The sequence below is a fragment of the Lacerta agilis genome, chromosome 3, assembly GCF_009819535.1.
Source record: "Lacerta agilis isolate rLacAgi1 chromosome 3, rLacAgi1.pri, whole genome shotgun sequence".
NCBI classification, from domain to species: domain Eukaryota; kingdom Metazoa; phylum Chordata; class Lepidosauria; order Squamata; family Lacertidae; genus Lacerta; species Lacerta agilis.
Window position 1 is genome coordinate 67,968,127 of NC_046314.1, and position 23,537 is coordinate 67,991,663.

The 23,537-nt window shown below is 40.7% G+C and overlaps 1 protein-coding gene across 1 annotated transcript in view; it reads left to right on the plus strand.

Moving 5' to 3' along the window:
* The window catches only part of PACRG (parkin coregulated), a 408,445-nt gene that overhangs the window by 183,613 nt on the left and 201,295 nt on the right, over positions 1 to 23,537 (plus strand). The window contains 1 exon segment of the mRNA XM_033145429.1: positions 7,853 to 7,996. Coding sequence (XP_033001320.1) covers positions 7,853 to 7,996 — 144 coding nt within the window.

The window sequence follows — 23,537 nt, forward strand, 5'->3', positions numbered from 1 at the left end:
TTCGGATGAAGAAGACTGAATTGATTCACCTCCTCAGCTTCTCTCTCCTTCTGACCGAAAGGCAGCACATTAGATTCTGTAGTTTAATACCCACTGTACTTGCCATAGCATTTTCAGAATACAAGCAACGGATCAATTAATCTGAATCACTTTCTTCCATGCAACTGCACACAAAATGCTTTGCATTTAATCATCAAAGGACGCTCCACACACAAAAAAAAGCCATGTAAGGCAGAGGTTCATCGCATGGGGCATGGCTGTGCTGCAATGTCAGTCTTCTAGGCGAACTAAGTAGTTCTCAAACTTGTGGTCTGTGAGATCCATTCAGGTGGTCTGTGGAAAGGTCACAGAGCAGTCAATAATATACTGTATATACTTGGTGCTGCACCTTCTGATGTTGACAGAAATTGTGGCCATTTTTACCAGGGCTGGATTATTGAATAGGTTAAAAGAGCCCCAACCTAGAGCACATGATTTTCATCACAGGGCTCTTGTGATATTTATAGTTTTTGTCCCTTAAAATGCACCCGTTAAAGGGGCTCTTCTCAGTGGCATGGTTTACACACTGTAATTTTCATGATATGGTGCTGTTTTTGACAGTGGTGATGCTTTTTGTTGTTGCTTTTCCATATTTAAGCCAGAAACAAAGCATGTGTGTTATCTAAACTGGTATCAATCACCCTGCTGCATTGCATATGTAGTTTAACTTGATTAATTTTATCTGCTATGCAAGTGGAGTTTTAACACGATACGTTTTATCAGCTAGCCTGTGTTTACAGTTCACATCGGAATCAATTCAGCAAAACTATATGTATTGCTTTTATTAGTCATAGTTTTGTCTGCTGTACACTCATTTGAGTTTAATTTGGTAGAGTTTCCATATCATGGGAACATATTTTTCTACCAGCGCTTGTTTTGAAAGTTCTGGGCACTTATCATGTACAGTGGTACCTCGGGTTACATACACTTCAGGTAACATACGCTTCAGGTTACATACTCCGCTAACCCAGAAATAACACTTCAGGTTAAGAACTTGCTTCAGGATAAGAACAGAAATCGTGCTCTGGCGGCACAGCGGCAGCGGGAGGTCCCATTAGCTAAAGTAGTGCTTCAGGTTAAGAACAGTTTCAGGTTAAGAGCAGTCCTCCAGAATGAATTAAGTACGTAACCCGAGGTACCACTGTAATCCTACTCTTCTGAGTAAACATCTAGGTCTCTTGATACCCAGGGAGACTTGCTCTCGGGTAGGTGTGTATAAGATTGCAGGGTTCAGTTTTCAAATAACTGATATTCCTTAGTGTCCTTAAGCATGTGTAGTCTACTTTCTGTAGTGCAAAAGGCAAATAGTATCCATGAACAGAGGTTTTGGATTATTCTCCTGGGTAGTATAAAAGCTGTATTCAGTTGTGAACATGTGCCGCTTAATTTTCATAGCAACCAATTAGTATGCATGATTGTTCAGGAAATATATGCATTGGAACCTTGGAAATTTGATTTCAATTGACTATTTAGATCAATCCGCCCTGCACATAACAGCTACTGATAGAGTTAGAGGCCTGATAAAATATTCTTTGCAGGTAGTATTTCTCCACTGCTGTCCAGAAAGGAAGTAGTGCTTCTACCCTGGATAACGATAACTGTCAGCAAAACAAGATGCAGCAGACTGGCACACAATATTTCAACAAATGTATGCTTTATCAAGGAGTATAGAATTTTCCTCAGTATTCCACATTATTTACTGAAGAACAGACACACACACACACACACACACACACACAGCTTTTTACTGAAAGCCAGACTTTCCACAAATTCCCTCTGGAATGCAAGACAGTAGCAAGAACTAAAATGAAGGGAGCTATTATAAATACTTCACTTAGTATTTTCAGTGACTGAAAAGAAAAAAAGAAAAGGGGAAAAACCCACACAGACTAAACCACCAAACTTAACTTTTAAAAGCTTTTCAGATATTCAGACCAAGGATGCACAATCTCTTGGGGATATATAAAAAAATCATTCAGAAGTAAACGAGTATCACTACGCAACCATCACAGCTTTTCTGAACATTTCACAGACATTCCAGTACACTTGTGAACACCTAAATCCATGAATCAACCAACCACAAAATGCATCTCAAAATATACAGATCAATTAAAATGTATCAAAGAGCATTAAAAAATATGGCTGAAAAAACATAAATATGCATTTGTTCTTTTTTGGTATAAATTACCATAAATTACTAATTATATAAAGTCCCAAATAGCTGAAGTAGAACCTGTAAAAATTACTATGTTGAGGTTCATATAGATCCTTGGGATAAATAAAATAAGAGGGTTATGGGAAAGATCTCCATCTTCCTTCCAGTACAATATGGTTACATCACTGGTGTGGTCTGAGCCACAATATAACCACAGACTATATTGTGTTTAAGTCTGCTTTTTTCCGTTGGTTTAGGCATGCCCCATGCATGCTTTTCTAGGAATAAATCTCACTCAACACAATTGGGGTTAATTTCCAAGTAATCATGTACTGGATTGTGCTGCAACTCTCTGTTGGATGGTGGAAAATTTGTTTAAGCCTTGCTTCCTTTTCTTCCATGGTCTTGCAAGCTAAAAAACGTTTAGTGAAATTGGCAACTCAGGCCCAATAGCTATGAATCATATCAGGAATGATTTGTGACAGGTCACATGAGGGCAGAAACTTCTATTGTGAGTCCAGCTGTTTTGATTAATATGAGCGGGCCCAAGTGGGCAGGGGTGTGACCAAAAGAAGAGGAACATTTCTGATAACAGGCTCTCTTTTCAGCTTCTGAAATGCAATTCACATCAGAATTGATAACCCACCAGCTAAGGGGAAGAGGAAAAAAAAAATGGTCTGAGCCTGATTTTGCAGTTGTAAGCTGGGAATAAGCAGAGGTAGCTTAATTGTGCTGTGGGCAGTCCCATCCAGGTAGCTAAAACAATGGTTCTTTAGGAACCAATAGCTCGGCTAGCTGTTGCTAAAGCCTATTTGCTTCCATTGTGTATATTTGTAAATAAAATGTTACTAGTGCTATCTCATCCAAAGCAAAGTAAACCCTCCAGTCCAGCATTGCTAATGGACTTCTTACCAATGAAGGATGTGGAGAACACTATGTTTATGTGCCAGCTAGTCATCATAGAAAAAACTGTTTAGAAACTGCTGCCTTTTGCTTTTGTTCTTCCTTCCCTGTCCCTTGTGTGTTGTGTTTTTTAAGATTGTAAGCCTACGGATAGGGATTTGTCTTAATTTGATTGTATGTAAGCCATTCTTTTTTGGATGAAGAGTAGGGTGCAAATGCTCTAAATAAATAATATTAAATAAAAAGAGTCCCCTTTGCTTAATGGGAAATCTTAATTAATCAAAATAGATGTTTCAGAATAGTTGTTTTGTTTAGGTTTGCCCAATGACCTCCACCAACATGAATGATCTTATTTAAGCCCTGCAACAGAGATTGGGGAGAAGCTGGATGGGGAGAGGTACCCCTGACAAACTCCAGCAACCTCCAATCCAGCGCCTTCTCTTTTGACCTCTCTCACTTTAAAAGAGGGAGTGTGTGTTTCTACTGTGCTTCTACTGTCTCCTCTCTCTTGTTCATCTTCTGAGGGCAACACAGTGGGAAGGATTGCACCCATAGTGTTGCCGAGAGAGAAAGAATGGACACTTGCTTCTGCCTACTCTTTGCTTTCTCTCTTTCTCTATGTGGCTGCTCTTTGAAGAGCAGTTACCTCTGCCTTTCCCCCTAATGGGTGCTTAACCTAACCTGGTGTTTTGGCTCACACATTGGGGAGGGCCGAGTGTGCAATACTGAGGAAAGTAGCACCCAGGTGGAGGAGGCAGTGAGCTTTTGGTGTTACACAAGAGCAGGCTGCTCTTTTTAGGAGCAAGGTGTCTTTCTCCCCCCCCCCGCCACCCCCCAATCACTAACCAATGCATTTCTGTGATATGAACAGCATTACTGTTTAGATCAGAAGCCTGTTAACTACCTAAAAGCTTGGTTGACTATAGTGAAAGATACGTTCGTTTTTATTTGTTAAGTAGGATGGAATGCAAAAAAGGGGGAATATATATGTATGCATGTATGTGGGCGTGGAAAGAGAAAGTAAAATGTTCAGCGGGTATTTTGGCACTGTACGACCTACATAGAATTCATATAAACAGGAGTTCACAGGCGGTGTCACGTGGGTGTATTTCTGTGTTCATACATAGGGATTAGGATATTCAGCAAAACTGCACTGTTCCTGAAAAACCACGAATACCCTTCACCCGCCCGCCATTTCCCCGTTGTGCCGGGAGGGGATCACAGGGGGACGCTGCATCCGGGTCCCACTCACCTATCATAGCCAGAGGAGGAGGAGGAGGGGACGCTCACATAGCCTGCCCTGTCCACATTCACAGCAATGCCAACCTTCAGGATACAACGCTCCCTGCAGGCCGCCGGAGCTTCAACCCGAATACTGCGCAGGCGAGGTGAGGCGCTTCTTGCGGCAGTGCACTCTGGGAAACGTAGTCTTCTTGCTTGCTCACTCCCCCGGCTTCGCCCTGCTAATGTATGGGTGGCTGTCTATAAATAGCACATAACAGGATGTCGCTACAGCAATAATACACAGCACAAGCAAATATAGGTATCTGCCTTCCCGTCGCCGCCTTGTTGTGGAGACAGGAGTAAAGCGTCGCCTGAGTCCCGCTGCAGCCATTCAGGACCTCAGTGATCTGAAGGGCGGGTGGAATAATTTGCCCTCAAGCCTCAACCTTTGTGAAGCGAGTGGGCGCGCTGAGCGCGGCATTCCTCTACTGCTTCGTTCACAGGCATATCCTATGACCTTTTTACCTTTGCTTACCACGCTTTCACTAGCTTTAGGAGGTGGAGGGAGAGGATGCGTATTTGGAGCAGGTGCAGCACATTCATATAGCAATTTTTACGCAGGTGTAAGTCCCGCTGGGTTTCATCACTCCCAATAAATGTGTCAAAGGTGAATCAGGTGTGAACTGAAGTGTTGGGAAAGTAACAATAACGAAGTGTGAGTTTAAAACACTTCCCAGGATATTTAAGCTGCAATCCTATACAGTACCTGGAAGTAAGCCCCGTTGAATTCTGAATAGACATGTATATTTATTACTATTATTGATTTCTTATCCACCTTCTAAATCACAGTCTCAAGGAGATTTACATATTGGATAATTAAAATGAGTTAAAAACACAAAAAACAGCAAAGATATCTCTTGGTTAGTCCTAGGGCAAATACAGCACAAACCTGCTACATATCTACTCAGAAGTAAGCTTCGATGAATTCTATGATGCTCACTCCCAGGTAGCCTTTGGCTAACTAAGCAATATATGGCCTTTAAAACTGTATGGGGTGGTATTGTTTTTGTTTGTTAGAATGGCATGTATTGTTTTTATATTCAAACTGCCCTGTCATCCTTGGATGAAAGGCAGTATAGAAATGTAAATAAATAACTAAATAAATAAATGTACATAACCTAAGGTTGCAATCAACCCCATTTCTCTGGGAAGAAGAATGAAATTAAATGACACTTATGAAATTAAATGACACTTATGAGTAATATTGCAGCCAAGTTACCAAATGAAATAATGTTTAGTGTTATCAAGTGTGTTCAGAGCACAAGTTACCAAAAATTATGGGAACTTTATAAAAAAAAATTAACATCATTGTACTAAAATCTAATATAGAATCATAGAGTTGGAGGAGACCACAAGGGCCATCCAGTCTAACCCCCTGCCAAGCAGGAAACACCATCAAAGCATTCCTGACAGATGGCTGTCAAGCCTCCGCTTAAAGACCTCCAAAGAAGGAGACTCCACCACACTCCTTTTTTTTTTGACTGGCATAATATGCCAGTCAAACAAAAGCAGTAAAACAGGCATAATGTGTGTGTACACATATTCCACACAAACATATTCCACATTCTCTACAGCCACAGCAGACACTGTAAGTCTCCAACAGCCTTCTGTTGATTTCACCCCTGAAGGTGCACTTGTCTCCCAAGACAGACAGAAGTCAGCAATAGATAATATATATTCTGTCCCATGAGTTCCCACCTATACAGTTGCTTTTGCAGGAGAGGAGAGTGAACAGTTAAGCTCCTTAGAAATGAGTCGTGTTTATTTCAGCGGAGCATGCACAGGATTTCTGTACTGTCTGTATTATCAGCAATTCTATACCAAACAATGTTTTGGAAATAAAGGAAAAGAAAAATAATTCACAAGAGGTAATAGTGGAGGTGGGCGGGGATGATGGAGAGGCACCCTCCTAGTGGTGCAGCAATAAAACTGCTTGTTGTTGTTGTTTAGTCGTTTAGTAGTGTCCGACTCTTCGTGACCCCATGGACCAGAGCACGCCAGGCACGCCTGTCTTCCACTGCCCCCCGCAGTTTGGTCAGACTCATGTTGGTAGCTTCGAGAACACTGTCTAACCATCTCGTCCTCTGTCGTCCCCTTCTCCTTGTGCCCTCCATCTTTCCCAACATCAGGGTCTTTTCCAGGGAGTCTTCTCTTCTCCAAAGTGTTGGAGCCTCAGCTTCAGGATCTGTCCTTCCAGTGAGCATTCAGGGCTGATTTCCTTAAGAATGGATAGGTTTGATCTTCTTGCAGTCCATGGGACTCTCAAGTGTCTCCTCCAGCGCCATAATTCAAAAGCATCAATTCTTCGGCGGTCAGCCTTCTTTATGGTCCAGCTCTCACTTCCATACATCACTACTGGGAAAACAATAACTTTAACTATACGGACCTTTGTCAGCAAGGTGATGTCTCTGCTTTTTAAGATGCTGTCTAGGTTTGTCATTGCTTTTCTCCCAAGAAGCAGGCGTCTTTTAATTTCGTGACTGCTGTCACCATCTGCAGTGATCATGGATCCCAAGAAAGTAAAATCTGTCACTGCTAGCACATTGCAATAAACCTCTAGCTGATTTGCAAAGCTAAGAGTGGTCCAGTCTAGTTCCAAAGTGAATGGGGGGTCGCAAGTTGAGATTCCTGCACTGCAGGGGGTTGGACTAGATGACCGTCGCGTCCCTTCCAACTCTACAGCTCTGTGGTTCTATTTCCATGAGAGGTGGTATCTCTGCCTGTATTTATTCCTTTCTATGGTGCTTCACAGAGCATAATCCTATTAACCTTCCCTCTCCGGGACCAGGAGCAGACACGATCTCTCATTATAATAGGACAACCTAATTTTCCCTATCTTCTTCTGGCATAAACGTTGGGACGTTCAAGAGCAAGTGAGGGCGCAGCGACCGCAATATGAATTATCAAGCATGCTCTGTTCTCGACGGATACTTTGTCCTCTTTAACCTGCCTCAGTCCCGCAGGAGCGGTGCCGGTCCCCGCTTCGCCTCCCGGCAGATCTTTACACGCCTTCCAGGTCCTTCCGGGTTCGAGTCACTCGTAGGTTCTCAGCCAGAGGCAAGAAAAACCTCGCCTCAACTGAGGGCAAGACAAGAAGGCGAAGGACTTCAGCTGCTGCTGCCGCGCGTGCGCATCGAGCCCAGCTTCGCGGTGGTGTCGAGGCTCCCGACACGGGCAGCGTTCTCCAGCTGCACATGCTCGTTGTTGACGCGTCGCCTAGCAACGGAGTCCCTAGATGCGAGTTGGTGTTAGAAACAGGCCAATCTTTTCCCCCTCCCCCTTCCTTCATCCCGAATCTACACAGAAGCCTGCGCGGGGGCTGAGGAAGAGCTGATGCAGGGGGACGGAAATTAGGAAGGGGAGGAGTGTTTTTTAAAAAAAAAGAAGAAGTCGTTATCGGGTTTTTTGTTTTTGTAAATTTCCGTCCTCAGGTTCTTTTAATTTCCCAGCCTCCTCCTCCAGCAGCCACCTGAGGAGATGGTGGCGGAGAAAGAGGGCTCCGGCCCCCAGAAAGACAGACCCCCACAACTGCAGGAGCCGCTGAGGCATGCCAAAAGAAGCAAGAAGCAGGTCAGCGATGGATTCACCGTCAAAGCCATGATGAAAAACACCGTGGTATGTGTCACCAGCCAGTTGCATCTGGCTCTCGGGTCATTTGACTCCCCCCCCCTCCCGCCCCCTGGAGCCACACCGGGAACGAAGGGGCTGCAAACTCGTTCGCGAGAGGTGGGGAAGGGCCAGCCTGGGCAAAGTGCGCCTGGGCATCATTTGCACACACCTTCCTCCAAAGGAACTTCACCCACTACGGTGGGCAATGCCATTTAAGCCACACTTTAACCAGTCTACACTGTGTGTGTGTGTGTGTGTGTGTGTGTGTGTGTGTGTGTATGCCGGATTTAGGTACAAGCTAAACAAGCTATAGCTTAGGGCCCCACTCTCTTGGCCCCCCCCCCAAAAAAAATAAAGGGGGAAAAACACCGGATGTCCATCTCAAAAATATAAGATAAAAAACAAATAAAATAAAACCTACATACAGCAACAGTAGCAAATGGCTTTAGATACCTATTAGGTCCATAAATTACCATATAGCATATATTCAACACAAAAAGTGACAATTTGTTGTTGACAAAGGACAGCTGGACAAGTAAAGAGCCCCATTACCTTCATTAGCTTAAGGCCTCATCAAACCTACCGGTAAATCCAGCCCTGTATATATACACAATCTCCTGTCATCATAATATATCCCACCACACCATACTGTTTCAAACTATTGCTATAAAGTCAGGTGACTGCAGACATTTGGGGAATCACCTCACCTGCAACACCTATAATAATTCAGATCTATGGCCAAAACGGCTATTCTTTCTCTGGTTTTAATTAGAATCATTTCTATTTTAAAATCTCACGGTTTATTTTTATACAGGCTGGAGCTGTGGGCCTTGTTTAACTTCTATTATTATTATTTAATTTGTATGCCACCTTATATACCTGTAGATATCAGGACAAAACATGTAGATCGGTACTTCCCCTGTGTGTTACCACAAACATTGTTTTTAAATCTTTCATCGAGCCCACAGAATTCTGTTTTTCACAAGGATCGCTATTCAGGTTGCTTTTAGGATTATCCAATTTTTTAGGCTTAAACTACACTTTCACAAAGTTTGGCAAACTACTGCTTGCATTTAGGAAGATTCATTGATGTAGAAGTGATAATTCAAACATTCTAAAATTTTGAACAGTGTAGAGAATTACTGTGCAAGCGTTTGCAAGTTTACGGTACTCAGAAAGAAGTCCCACTATACTATGGTCAATGGGGCTTACACTTTAATGTGTTTACAGGCCTTAGGTTGCAAGCTTATAATGTTTAAGGTAAAGGGACCCCTGATCATTAGGTCCAGTCATGTCCGACTCTGGGGTTCTGGCGCTCATCTTGCTTTACTGGCCGAGGGAGCTGGCGTACAGCTTCCTGGTCATGTGGCCAGCATGACAAAGCCGCTTCTGGCGAACCAGAGCAGTGCATGGAAATGCCGTTTACCTTCCTGCCAGAGCGGTACCTATTTATCTACTTGCACTTTGACGTGCTTTCGAACTGCTATGTGGGCAGGAGCTGGGACCGAGCAATGGGAGCTCACCGTGTCGCGGGGATTCAAACAGCTGACCTTCTGATCAGCAAGCCCTAGGCTCTGTGGTTTAACCCACAGTGCCACCCGTGTCCCTTATAACATTTACTTAGGCATAAATTTCATTGCAGATATTTACTTCTGAGTAGACCTGCATAGGATTGGCTAAATTATTGTTTGAGCCTACTCTTTTCTCAAAAGTAAGTCCTACTATTTCAGTGAGACTTGCTTTCTAGCCCATGTGTAGTACATCACCATCTCTTCTGTTAACCTGGGCTCCTTTGGGAAGAAGGATGGGATAGAAATCTTAAGAAATGAAACTAATATTTTCTGTAGGACTGTAGAAATCTTAAGAAATGAAACTAATATTTTCTGTAGATGTTTCTATATGAAACAAGCCCTACTAAGTTCAGTGGGACTTTCCCCCATATAAATCTGTGCAGGTTTGGAGTGTAGTGTGCAATCCAGAAACAGACTGTCCTGCCATCTTTGTGCATTTCTCATCTCCAGCAAACCCCACCCATCACACCTTACCTTGTATGAGTCACTTCTTTGAATAGGATCCTGCCCCTGTATTACAAAGACATATGAGGATTCATGTACAGTATGTGTATTTCATATAAAAACCAAGGGCCTCTGGTTGAGGCACTCTATGTGAGGTGCGAAACTAATTTTTATGCCTACTCTATTTGGAAGAGAAACATTGTAGCTGCTTAAGGCATGGCATCATAAGCAAAAGCATAGGAAAATGCTCTTGATGGCAGGACATTATTGAGGAAAGGCTGCTGTGTGCAGAGCTATGTGTAGGTTTCACTCCTTCAGCCACTTCCTCAGAAGTAGTATCACTGAAGTCAATGAGAATATTTTGAAGTATGTGATTTGCAGCTATAAGTATCAGTTTGCCATCTATCAATTTTATAGCAGTCTCTTTGACTTTAATAGGACTCCTGTTACAAATGGGTTGATGATTTGATGCCTTAGCCAAAGAGAAGCTTCAGAGTAGAGCTGGAAAAATTTCAAAAACCAAGTCCTTGGAGGGAAGTTTGCAGAATTGAAAGAGGCCTTGAAGGAATCTTATAATAGTTTCCAAATACTGAGATTCCCCAAGCCTGCATTGCCTGTTTTTAACAGCTCTGGGACAGCAAGTTATTATGGGCGATAGCGCCTATTACCCTATCGTTGTAATAGTACATTCTCCCACCTTGCTCCTCTGCCAGCAGTGTGACTTCATAATGTTTTAATGTGTACTATGAGTGTAATGAATTACATAATTATTACAATAAATTGAGATTGACTGTAATGCCAGAAAACTAAAGGTATTGTTCAGTAACCAATAGTGTTCTTTGCATTAGAAAAAAAAAACCCTGCTATATATTCCTGGAGAAAAGTACTGTAGAGGCTAAATGTTATGAGACAATGAATAGTTTCTTCTAGTAATAGTAGAATCCTTGGACAAATTTAACATTGATGCAAGCAGTTTGCTGTAAGTTTTTATGTTTGAGAGGATGGTTGCATTGTTTTTGCTTAATAATTTACCGTTCACTAATAACTGCATTTTTTAATAGATAAAATACATGTCAAACAAAGTATTTTCTCAAAAGGGTCAATTTAGGTGCTCAATATGCTGAAGGGATGCTGCATAGAGATCTTTAATTGCCTACTTAAACCCTGCATCTGCTAGCTATTTTGGTCTAAGCAATGAACACAGTACAGTACATAGTTTCTGGCCTTTTAAATGGATACACTGATGCCAAGTACCGTAGTTGTAAAAAATCACAAGACAACTAGAATTTGATAAAGAATCAAATATCTCTCCTATAGTGATGTAGGTTTCAGAATTCCATTTTCAAAAATGGACATGGTTTTCATATTGTAATCTTATTACAGTGTGTGTACATGCACAATCATGAACACAAAGCAGTAATGTACTGATTTTACTAAATTCTGTCAATTGCCACCAGCAAGGAGGTAGCACATGAACAGCTTGCTAAGAGCCTTAAAGATACCACTTGCAGGTGCCTTGCATTTCAGAAAAGAGTGCTTGTGTGCTTGGTAAGAAGCTTTAGGTAACACATTAAATTACAGGAAAACCTGCTAGACCAGTTATGAAAACATAACTGTGGTATACCCCTTTGTGAGATACTGCCCCTTCATAGAAAAGAAGTCCTTCAGTCAAATCATTCACCACATAACATAGAGGATGTATGTTTTTCCTCAGTCAAGAAGCCCAGTTCATCACAGACACCTGTCTTTTGTAACAGTTTCAACCGACTTTACATAAAGCAAACCAGTTTGGTGCTTAAAGCTTCCATAATACATTATTTCTCCCTTCTCAGTTTCTGACTCTCAGTAGGTGTCCTTTTCCTGGAATTTGCAGTCCTTGCCACTAGGACTGACCATGTAGACTATTAGTCACTTTCTGCCTCCCTTTCCCTTGGCTACATCTGCTCTTTATACAACAATGGAGGGAGGGTATCAGGTAGCCAGCCACCACCACGCTGAGCCAGTTCTGACCAGAGCACACCTACAAACTATTTGGGCTGCGGCATGGAGCACTGTAAGCTGAAGCCAAAGTTGACCTTCCACACCCTCTAAAGAGGCCATATCTCAGGTCTGAGCATCTGGGGAGATTGGAGGCTGTATCCCTTGTATGGGTCCACTTGTGCTTCTACCACTCCAAGCTTGGCAAGAATTAGGATTAGCAGTAAAAATTCAGGGAATGTCAAGTTGTAGCTTAACAATATATTTTTAGCCCTCATGCTGCAGAGGTAAGTTTTAAAATGTGATAGCAAACATTTCTGAAGGGTGAAGCATGTGTGTGTAAGTAGTTGGTTTTTCCAATGCCAAAAAATGGCAGTACCTACAACTTTAAAATGCACATTTAAAGGTTAACTTGTTCACCCTCAGTTCTCACTACCCTCCTCCCCAATTTGATGTGCAGCAGAATAAGACTCCTGCTGAGCAGGTAGGGAAGGAGATTCAGCAAAGCGATGGTGTGCTAGCTGAACTCCTGCCTTTCCATACAGATCAAGGACCTGCTGACAGCAGTGGTGGCTGGTGCTCATTGGAGCTGGTAGGGCAGGATACTGTAGTGAGATCAGCAGTGGTAAGTGATGCTAGAGCCAATGACAGGTAGAGCCAACTAGTTCTTCTTTTGTCCCTACCCTCTTCCCTGCTGAGTTCTACAAGGATGACGTTAAGACTAAGAAGGAGGGAGCTGATAGGTAGTCGTAGTCTGACCCCCCCCCCCCCGCCCCGTCCTGAGCGGACTCCAAGTAAGTAGACAGTCAGGTGGGCGCTGACTGAAGGCAGGCTGAGTTCGATGGAGCAGTGTTCCATTGGTCCTAATGGACCAGCCTTGACTGGCTGAGCACTTACATCTTGACACCAGCAAGACTAGGGGGCAAGACATGTCTTGTACTTAATGTTGGCCCCTCAGTTTATGCTTTGAAAAAATGACTGCCAAGATTGGTCAGTGTGAATTATCAGATATGAAGAAGTACAGGAGCAAGGCTTGCCCTCTTTGACCACGGCAATTATGTGTAAAGTTTTTTGAACAAACGTGTAGAAAATGAGGCCAAGCTGAACTATGTATAATGATGTTTTCCTTTTTGAGTCAAAAGGCCAGAGTTCTTATTTATAAAAGTGGAACAAATTGCCAGAATGTCAGGCTTTACTTTAGCTAAAAGCCTTTCCAACGTGTTATTTCACCAACTAAACTGATATCTGAAATATTATGGATTGTTGTTATTTTGCTTAGTGTGGGAAGGAAAAGAGAGAGGCTTTTAAAACAATTTTAAGTGAGACTGCAAGACCAAGTGTCATAAATAATAGTTTGACCTCCTCCCCCCCCCCAAAATAGCCTATTTGTACAATAAATGAAGCTCTGTAGCTTTCAGAGACTAGTGTTTGTGGTAGAAGTATTACTATTTGATAGTTCTAGTAGTGAACACATCCTAGATAAAATGGAAATGTGTTTAAAGTGATAAATGCAAAAATTTATTGCTGCAGAAGATTTTTGAGGTACAGAAATCTCTGGGTATCAGCAATAACACATAAGCTGTATGAATTGTGTAACCTGTAGGTAGTCATATGTGGGGTTGGGTAAGCCATATGCCTTAACACACACAATCAAGATTTCCTTCATTTCTCCTCGGTTCTTTAGTGAATTAACTTTGACATTTCAGTGTTCATTCAATGCTTCAGTTGGTGTGGGCCATAATACAGATGTCGAAAAGAACTATTCTGGGCCTTGATCAGCTAGATTACTTACACAGCAGTGGGTTGCTAAACATACATTATTATTATTTTTTTACTAAAAGCCCAGTCTAAGAGCTGAGGTGTGGCACAGTTCTATTTGGGCAATGAAAGAGCACATACCTTCCAACATTTCTCTGATTAAAATAGGGATGTCCCATTCCATAATGATAATTTTACTATTTACACCCCATACTTTTTACTGGGTTGCCCCAGCCACTCTAGGCAGCTTCCAACATATATAAAGACATAATAAAACATTGAACATTAAAAACCTTTCCTATACAGGATTGCCTTCGAGATGGCTTGTGGGTTGAATAACTCCATACCCTCCAACATTTCTCCAGTGAAAATAGGGATATCCTAAGGAAAAGTGGGACATTCTGGGATCAAATCAGAAACCTGGATGGCTTTTCTTAATCAGAGACATCCCTGGGAAATAGAGACACTTGGAATTTGGCAGCAATGTTGTTCATATTTAGCGTGTAGAGTGTAATATCAGTGGCACAGAATTAGTTTGGAAGTCCATTTTATATCATAGTGCTTCATGGTAGCTTATGTACATAACTGAAGGGTATAATTTTAAAAGACATCTGAAGGCAGCCCTGTTTAGGGAAGCTTTTAATGTTTAATAGATTATTGTATTTTAATGTTCTGTTGGAAGCCACCCAGAGTGGCTGGGGAAACCCAGCCAGATGGGCGGGGTATAAATAAATAAATAAATTATTATTATTATTATTATTATTATTATTATTATTATTATTATTATTAGAACCCTACTGTTGCATACTCTCAAGGCATATTTGTCCACCTCAGTTCTCAGAGTAGCCTGAGATGAATGAATATTCTCACTGGAATTTGTTTGGCTTTCTGTCAGATGTCTGAGGAAGAAATGGTGGAAGTTATGCATCATGGTCTTTGGCATTAAATGCTAGCATTGGTCTAACAAAATAAGCCCTTTTTCTCAGTGCCAGCTCTGGTAAGGGGAACCACGTCTCAAGTCCTACTGTGAAGAATTCAGAATCTCAGCAATGAAATTATGTGGTGCTGAAGATGGCATTCCCTCAGCATTTTTGGTGACTTTCCAAGACTGAAATAATTAGATGTTAGATGATGAAGGAGTGAAAGTTCAGACTAAGATGGTATTTTGTAGTGGAAGAAAATTTCAAGTTTGCTGGTATACTGTCCTCCCCCAAGGTATGACGGCTTAATACTATTAGCAAATGATCCATGCTATAAAATTGCTTCACTAAGGCAGCTAAAATGCAGGTAAGATTTTATATAGTTCTTTAAAGTTCATTCTACAGAGTAGACCAAATTTTTCAAAATAAAAATAAAATAGTTCTCTGTGGGACAGAGGCCACAATTTATCAACCAGATTCTAGATTACTTTTGTCAAGGAAGATTAATATTTTCTCAAATAGTGAAGTAGTAAGCATAGTGTGATAAACTGGTTTGTAGATAAGTTTAACTTTGCTGACACCGACACCAGTTGGACTTGATTGTCACCAGGCTATCAGCACTGAACTGTGCTCATGTCACACAGATCTACCGTAGTGCCGACTAAGACATGGATCACTCTCTGGTGGCGAGCAAGATCCAAAGAGGGCCCATAGTTCAACGCATAAAGTGTGGCCTTGAATCAACACTGCCAGAACATCCATACTTCAAATTTGTGAATGCTGCTCTGGTTTTGTTGAACATGCTCTACTGAACCGCTCCAGAGATAGGTGTTGAAGCAAGGTAGGACAACATCAAAGAGGCAATCTACAACACAGCTATGTCCTACTTTGGCAAAAGAGAGCAACAGATCCCCAACTGGTTTGAGGCTGGCATAAAGGACATGGAGCTTGTTATTGCTGCAAAGTGTGAGGCTCTTGTGAACTACAAGTGTGCACCTTTTGAAAAGGCACTTGCTACACTGAGAAAGACAAGGAGTGATGCCCAGTGGAGTGCCAATGGATTGCTAGACAATTTGCCAATGACTACTAGCTAAAGCTGTGTCAGAGAATTCATCTCACTGCTGACACCGGTAACACTCTCACAAGCCCACATTCCCAACATGTCCGCACTCCTGTCTCAGCAACAGCTACACTGGCTTGGTCATGTCCACAGAATGGAAGATGGGGGGATCCCAAGGACATGCTCTATGAGGAGCTAGCTTCAGGGACTAGGACTGTTGGCAGACCAACTCTGTGTTGCAAAGATTTATGCAAACGGGACATAAAGGCTGGCAACATCAACCCTGCTATGTGGGAATCCCTTGCAGATGACTGCAGTGCCTGGAGACAGGCAGTCAAGATGTGTATCCATAGCAGCAACCAGAGGAGAAATGCTGGGAGGAATGAAGGGAGAAGAAATACTGTGGTATATCTGCAGCAGCACAACCAGATGCCTTCATCTGCCCCAGCTGCAACAAAGCATGTTTCTTCCTCTACACTGGTCTCTACAGTAACAGCAGATGCTGCAACTTTCTAACAGTTTAACTTCACCCTAAAGGCGAACTTCTCCATTGTCTTGTGAAACAGAGATGCCAACAATTATTATAAAGAAAAAAAGTTATGAAAAGTGTAGGATCTTAATATAATTTTAGTACTTGGCTATCATGTTGTTGGGTGTGTCTGGAAATGGAAGTAAACGAAAATAAAATTTAAGTGTTATCTTCTTTTGTGAGTTTTCCACCCAGGTATTCTGTGGTATTTCATGTCTTATTCGATACAGTGGATAAGGTGCCATATATACTTGAAATAGTACCTGGGCATCCGGTTTCTAACAGTGATCAAAACAGATTATTTTAAATGGGAATAATTTTAAACGAGAAGTGAATTGTTGAGTAATCTTTGCCTTTGTTAGTGTTATATCTGGCCTGATAGAGGAATAAATTTGTAAGTCTAGTATGGTGACAAATTAACAATAAATTTGGTCTATATATTTATTTTCAGATTCCATTAATCCTTCTCTGTCTTCTTACCTCTGCATAGTGAATGTCCACTCTGACCTAATTTATTGAATCCTTCAGAAATAATAATGAGTATACAAATTCCAAAAAAAATCGGTATCTACATATTTCTTTCAGTACTTTCATTTAAAATGAATTCTATATCTTATAGGCAGATGCAGAAATGGAATGACATATTTTATTTTTGTTTAAGTCATTGAAATTTTTCAGAGTGTTACAGTGCTTCATAAACTGGAGACATATTACAAATACTAATGAGAGAGTTCATTATTTTGTCTCAAATTTTATGACAGATTTGGCTTGCTTTCTTAAGTAATAGGGCCTCGGTAACAAATGAATTAAAAAATAATTGAACAACAGGCTATAGAGATTATGTATTAATCATAATGTCCCTGGAGCTACATGGCAGAAGTCAAGTGCTTCTAATTTTCTCAGTTATTACCTTACGATAAATGTTGTCCTCAAGGTATCTTTCTGGTATTAAATTCTTGTACGGAGAAAAGGGTTTCTTCTTTGATGGCCTGAGTAAACACACACGGTACAGGATTTTGTGCTCCCTTGTGGCGATCACCCACAATTGCCTCGAAAAACTGCCTCTCCAATTTTCTTCAATTGAATATTGTGCAGCCTGATTCTAGAAAGGTCAGTGAGACTAGCAACTCACTTCTGCCTGGTGTCCTTGAAAATCTAGACTCATGTAACATTTGAAAACATTTCTTTTTCAGGCCCTCTGGAGAGCAGCTATCATCTTAGACATTGCTGTCTTTCCATCATTCTTTGATTGGAACTTATGTCGGCACCAATCTTAAATATGGTTTATGCTAGTTGGAGATTGCTGTTAATCAGGGATTTGAAACGTGGTTCAAAACTATTTTCAGATCACTGCTTAATGTTGAGTGCTGCTTAGCCTTAGCCATTGTTTAAGTGAGGAGACGTAATGTGATAAATGTTTGGGTTGGGGGTTGGGGTAGAGGAAGATCCCACAATTCTAGGAGCAGCTTTTAGTTCTTTAACCTTGGTTAAGAAATTGGGAGACTTACCTCTGCCAAACCCTAGAAAATGTTTCCCTTTCAGTGGCCACTTGCTGATTTTACTACCTCTCTCTCTATGGGCATCTGTACCAACCAACTTGCTTTCATTGTAACATGAATTACTGTATTAGAGAAGATAAGATAATTGCACAGGCAGTATAGGAATCCTATCTTCTCTGACAGTGAAAAATTGTTAGGAAGGCATGCCTTTGCCCCTTCCTTGCTGGTGTTTGGCAGGTGCAGAGATAAAGCACCTGCTAGCAATCGCATGAATGAGACGTGGTATTATTGTCTACCAATCTGCATAATTACAAACAATTTATATTATATGCAAAATATGTTATCATCTTTCATGGGGCAGAGATATTGAAAGCCTATTATTCAGGAGTGCCCACCAGAAAAAAATTGGACACATCTGAATGTAAAAGCATGTGAAAATGAAATGCATGCCTGTGATAGCCACAGTGTGCAGTGCTTAGATAATAAAAAAGGGCTGGATAGACTTTTAACAACTGTCACTTAGAGAACTTAACCTTTTAGTTAAAAGGTTATCTAGAGAAAATTTTATGCTCAAAGGTAATTTTTTCAGTAATTTATAAAAGCTTTAAAATAATAATTTTGTTAAACTAGTTTTCATCAGCCTTAATAATGATATGCAAGGCTTCTAATCTCTTTTTTAAATATATTAATTTTCAAATCTTCTACAGCTGTAGTTAATTTGTAGCTTGTAATATTGTTTTAGTTCGAATAATTCTTCTTCTCTGATGTGGTTATTTTGACCAGATCCTGAAACTGAAGATGACAGATATTCAATCTCCTGGTTTTCCCCCCCTTCCATTTTACTGAATTTATTTATTTAGAATTCTAGGCCACATTTGGGCTACAGGGCTAGGCTATAGTAATAGCATAATAAGTATCATTAATATATTAGTTCATAAAATTATTGAAAAAACACACACACTGTCAGTCATTTGCTAAAACAGGAACATCTTTTTTCAGCCCAATGGAATGGAAAAAGAGAGCATGGCTGATTCACTTCCCTACAACTGAAAAAGTTCAAATACGGATTCATCTTAAAATTGGGCAGACAGTAACTGATGAAAGCTATAAAAAAGGGAGGAATGAAAGGAATCTTGAGAGAGCCACCATTGTTCAAGGACTAGGCTGGACTGCATAGTCCCCTGTCCTCCCATCATTGCTATTCGGCCAGTCTTCTGTTATATTGGAATTTTAGCCAATTTTTAAAGGACTAATGTTGGAATCGGAATATATTATTTGAACGATTTAGGTGTAAACATAATACTTCATTCTCTTTTTGCTACCATGTAAGTATTGCATTGCATTTGATATTCTGACTTCTAGCATCAAATGTGAACAACCACATTATCAAGCATGAGTTATCTCTACCTGTACTGAGTATGCCTTGACCATAGTCTTCTGGTGATGAAAATGATTCTACCCAACACTCTGCCTCCCATGGCTGCGGAGACTCTTCTACTGACAAAGACACCAGGTTGTCCCCAATATTGGGGTGGCCTGGCATGCAGCGTGTATGTGTGATGTCATGCGAGTGGTGCAAGTCATGCACTTGTGATATTGCATGATGCATGTGTGGGATGTCATATGAGCAAAGTGAGTGCAACATTGCGTCGTCTGTAGAAGGCTGAGTGCTCTGGAGCAGCTGGCTGCTGAAGCTACGACGAGCAATGTATGACGTGTGACACATGCCAGGCCCCCTCAACACTGAGGGCGCCCAATCCCTTTCCAACAAAGACTGAGGGAAGCAGAGGCACATTGGCTCCCTAGAGTTGGTGCACTGTCTACTGAAGCCTCTGCTTTTCCTTGCCAGTCATCATCTGGCGACAGCAGCTGTGGGAAGCACAACTCAATGCAGCTGGCTATTGCCAGTAAGGTGATACCTTCAGATACAGCATTTTAGCAGCTATTCCTCACCAGACCTCCTTAATGTAGACTACACATGGACAACAGTGTCATTGGCAGAGATTTGCTAGGGATAAGGGGCCTCAGTGAATCTCTGAGGATGATTCTCACCCCATGCACAGAAATTTGTTGTGGGTTCTACTCACATTTGAAAGGGGGAGGATTGTACCATATGTCATTTTTCTGGCGTGGTATGCAGTGGTACCTCAGGTTACAGACGCTTCAGGTTCCGGATGCTTCAGGTTACAGACTCCACTAACCCAGAAATAACGCTTCAGATTAATAACTTTGCTTCAGGATAAGAACAGAAATCGTGCTCTGGCAGCGCAGCGGCAGCGGGGGGTCCCATTAGCTAAAGTGGTGCTTCAGGTTAAGAACAGTTTCAGGTTAAGAACAGACCTCCAGAACGAATTAAGTTCTTAACCCGAGGTACCACTGTATCATGTTTGCAACTCCTATCTTCATTGTTAAAGTTAACAAAAAAAGAGGGAAATGACCTTTTGGTTTCTTTCTTTTTTTAAAAAAGGTACCTTATTAAACTAAGGCATTAATTACAGATAGTAGCAGGTGGTGTATTTTCCTTTGAAAGTTGTCACGTATTGGGCAGTCATTAGAAACAGGAACCATATTTTAATTTATGGTATTCATTCAAACTTTAACTGCCCTTGATTAATAAAAATCCATGTGACAGTGCAGCATATCTCTGTTTTTAAGCTGTTAAGAAGAAGATAAAATGATTATAGCTTGCAGTAAATGTTGTTATGGCTCCAATATGTTTCCTTGGGGATCAAGCAATCTTCTGCTCTTTTCTTAAGACTGACCCTCTCACCTTGAAAAGCAGACATGAAGGAGAGCTGCAAATGCAAGACCACCGTCAGGTCAACCTGTCGTGAAGCTGACACGTCTCTGATATAAAACCCAATTTACTGTTGAAGAAGCACATCCATTATCCTTCTGATTTTAAAATAGAACATACATCAGCAAAATGATAAAAGGAAGTGCTTAAGAATTATGAAAGTCAAGGACTATTTCATATCAGAAAGTCACAACCTTTTTTTTTTTTACATTTTACTGATTAAAATTACACTTACCTGTAATGCTCCTTCTTTATATGTTCTTTTCTTCCTCTTCAAGGAAGCTAATAGAGTGTGTCAGTTTGATCTTTGCTAACTCTACCTCCAGAACTTAGTGACAGGGCTGGGAAAAATCTGAAGTGCCTGAGCACTCTTCTGCCTAAGAACTTAGCATATTTTATTCAGATCTCTGCAGGGCTAGCACTTAAGTGTTTGATGCTGGCTCCTATCTTATTGATAGTGGCGTGGTCACTGGAAATATTATAGCTGTAGTACCTCCATCTGCTTATATTTGTGAAGTCTCCAGGTTTACCTCCCAATGACTGTTGAGGCAGGCTAAATTTACAGAGCCAAAGGCTTACAAAAACTATTCAAAGGTGCAGCTTGGGAACTCAGTTTACACAGTCTGGGGAAATTGATCCATGTCATGACTAAACAAAGCAAAAATGAGGCTGGCAACAAGACTCAAAACAGCCACACCAACTGGATGCGATCTTGTTATTATCCAGAGCCAATCCTACTATTCTCTGATTCAGAAAATGAAGGATAAGAACATGGTGTCTTAATACTGTGGGGGGGGGGTATTGTTTTTGCTTCAGGTTATGAGCTCCACTAACTCGGAAGTAGCTGGTCCTGGTTGCAAACTTTGCCCCAGGATACGAACGAAAATCGCACGCCAGAGGCGTGCGCGCAGTGGGAGGCCCCATTAGCGAAAGCGCGCCTCAGGATAAGAACAGTTTCAGCTTAATAATGGACCTCCGGAACGAATTAAGTTCATAAACGGAGGTACCACTGTAGTAGTAGTAGTAATAATAATAATAATAATAATAATAATACAGCAATTCCCAGCAACAGAGTTACAGTAAAGTTATATTTTTATTAATATAAAGGAGGACAGCTAACACAAAGTAGATTCTGAGATATTACTGTATAAAAAAATTAAGTCCATATGACTTTTAGAGCTATATCATTTCAAATACAGTGGTACGTCTAGTTATGGACTTGATCCGTTCCAGGGTGCCATTTGCACCCTGAAAAGTCTGTAACTAGAGCGGCACTTCTGCGCACGTGTGCAGCGTGGTAGAGTGCTCCTGCGCATGTGCAAAGTATGCAGAACGCTTCTGTGCATGCGCAAAGTGCGCAGAATGCTTCTGTGTGCACGTGCACGATGAAACCCAGAGATGTACACTTCCGGGTTTGCCGCATTTGCAAGCCGAAAAGACACAACATGAATCTAACGCAACACGAGGTATGACTGTACAGTATACATGCAAGACATTCATGTAGGAGTCTCAAAAGGGAACTGATTAATTACACTGATGCAGTCCCTCTGAAATCAATAGAATTAATCCAGTGTAAGGAATCCAAAAACATTTATTTGGTTTCCAGGAATAATGCTGGACATGATAAACTCATGATATTCTCTCTCCCTTACCTTGCCACCCCCCTACACACACATACATATACACAGAGAAAAAACAAGTTGCGTCTTTGTAATTCTTAAAAATGTAAGAGGACTTTCAAAGTAATAGCAGCTCAAGTGCAAAAGAATAGGAAATAAAAGAATCATTTATTGCTTCTCAAAGAGCTCTTTTCCCTTTTACTTTTCCATAGTGGCACATAAGCCTTCTGAATGCTTTGGCTCCAAGAAATCAATAAAGCAAGGTTTTTTCTCTTTCTTTTTTGGTATTGAAGAGAAATTTATTTGTGCTTGTAAATTTAGATGCCCAGAAACTTTTTCATTGTGAAAAGTCATAAGAGGATAGCAATTAACTTGTAAAGTGCTTTCCCCCGCATGTCTCAATTACATATACACTATATTATTTTTATTTATTTATACCCTGCCTTTCCCCCGACAGATGGGTTACAAATAAAAACAAGAACTACTGAAACATAGAAAAAACAATCATTATAAAATTGAACATTGATAAAATCAAAACTATATATAAGAAGCAGACAATGTAGATATATTAAACAGTATTAATAAAATCCAGATTACATCACTTTGATCAACACTTCATATTACATGTACAGATCCCAACTTGCTTTCAGATCACCAGGTCTTTGAACAGTCGGCCGACAATTGATGGCATTTATTGTAGAGCTTTTCAGAATAAACAGTGGCGGTAAAATGGTTAAAATCAAATTCAAAACAAATTGCACTTTCATCATAATAGTTACAGTACCAAGTGAAAAGGTCAGATTTGAGAAACTCTGAATTATTGCAAACAGAATGTAAAAATATGCCATATTAAAAGTCTTTGGTGATAGTTATAAAATGCTTGGTTTTCTGTCTTCAGTTAAAACAAGGTCAGTCATTATATATGCAAAAGGTGTAACACCCACCAGCTAGTATTATAAAAATCATGCATGCAAAATAATGAAAATGACATCAGTGGAAATGGCATTTAGGCTTTGCCCTTATCCAAGATTATTCTCTCAGTTCATTTACCTGTAATCCAAATTTGTGCAATCCTAGTTAGCAAAAAACAGCTAACAGATCAATCCTAAATCACGTTTATTTCAATGGAGTTTACTCCCGAGTAATGGTGCACAGCATTACAGCCATGGCTTGTCTGTCATTTCCTAACACTGGATGAAGAGACGTCAATAAGGATCAGAATTACAAGAACAGTTTTGCAAAACTGTTTATTTCTAAAACATACTAATAGCATCATTTGCAAGACTTTACATTTAAAACATATACAAAAATAAATGATAAAATCCAGTAATAGCATAAAACTTTACATTCATGCATGAATTAAATCTTTTCTC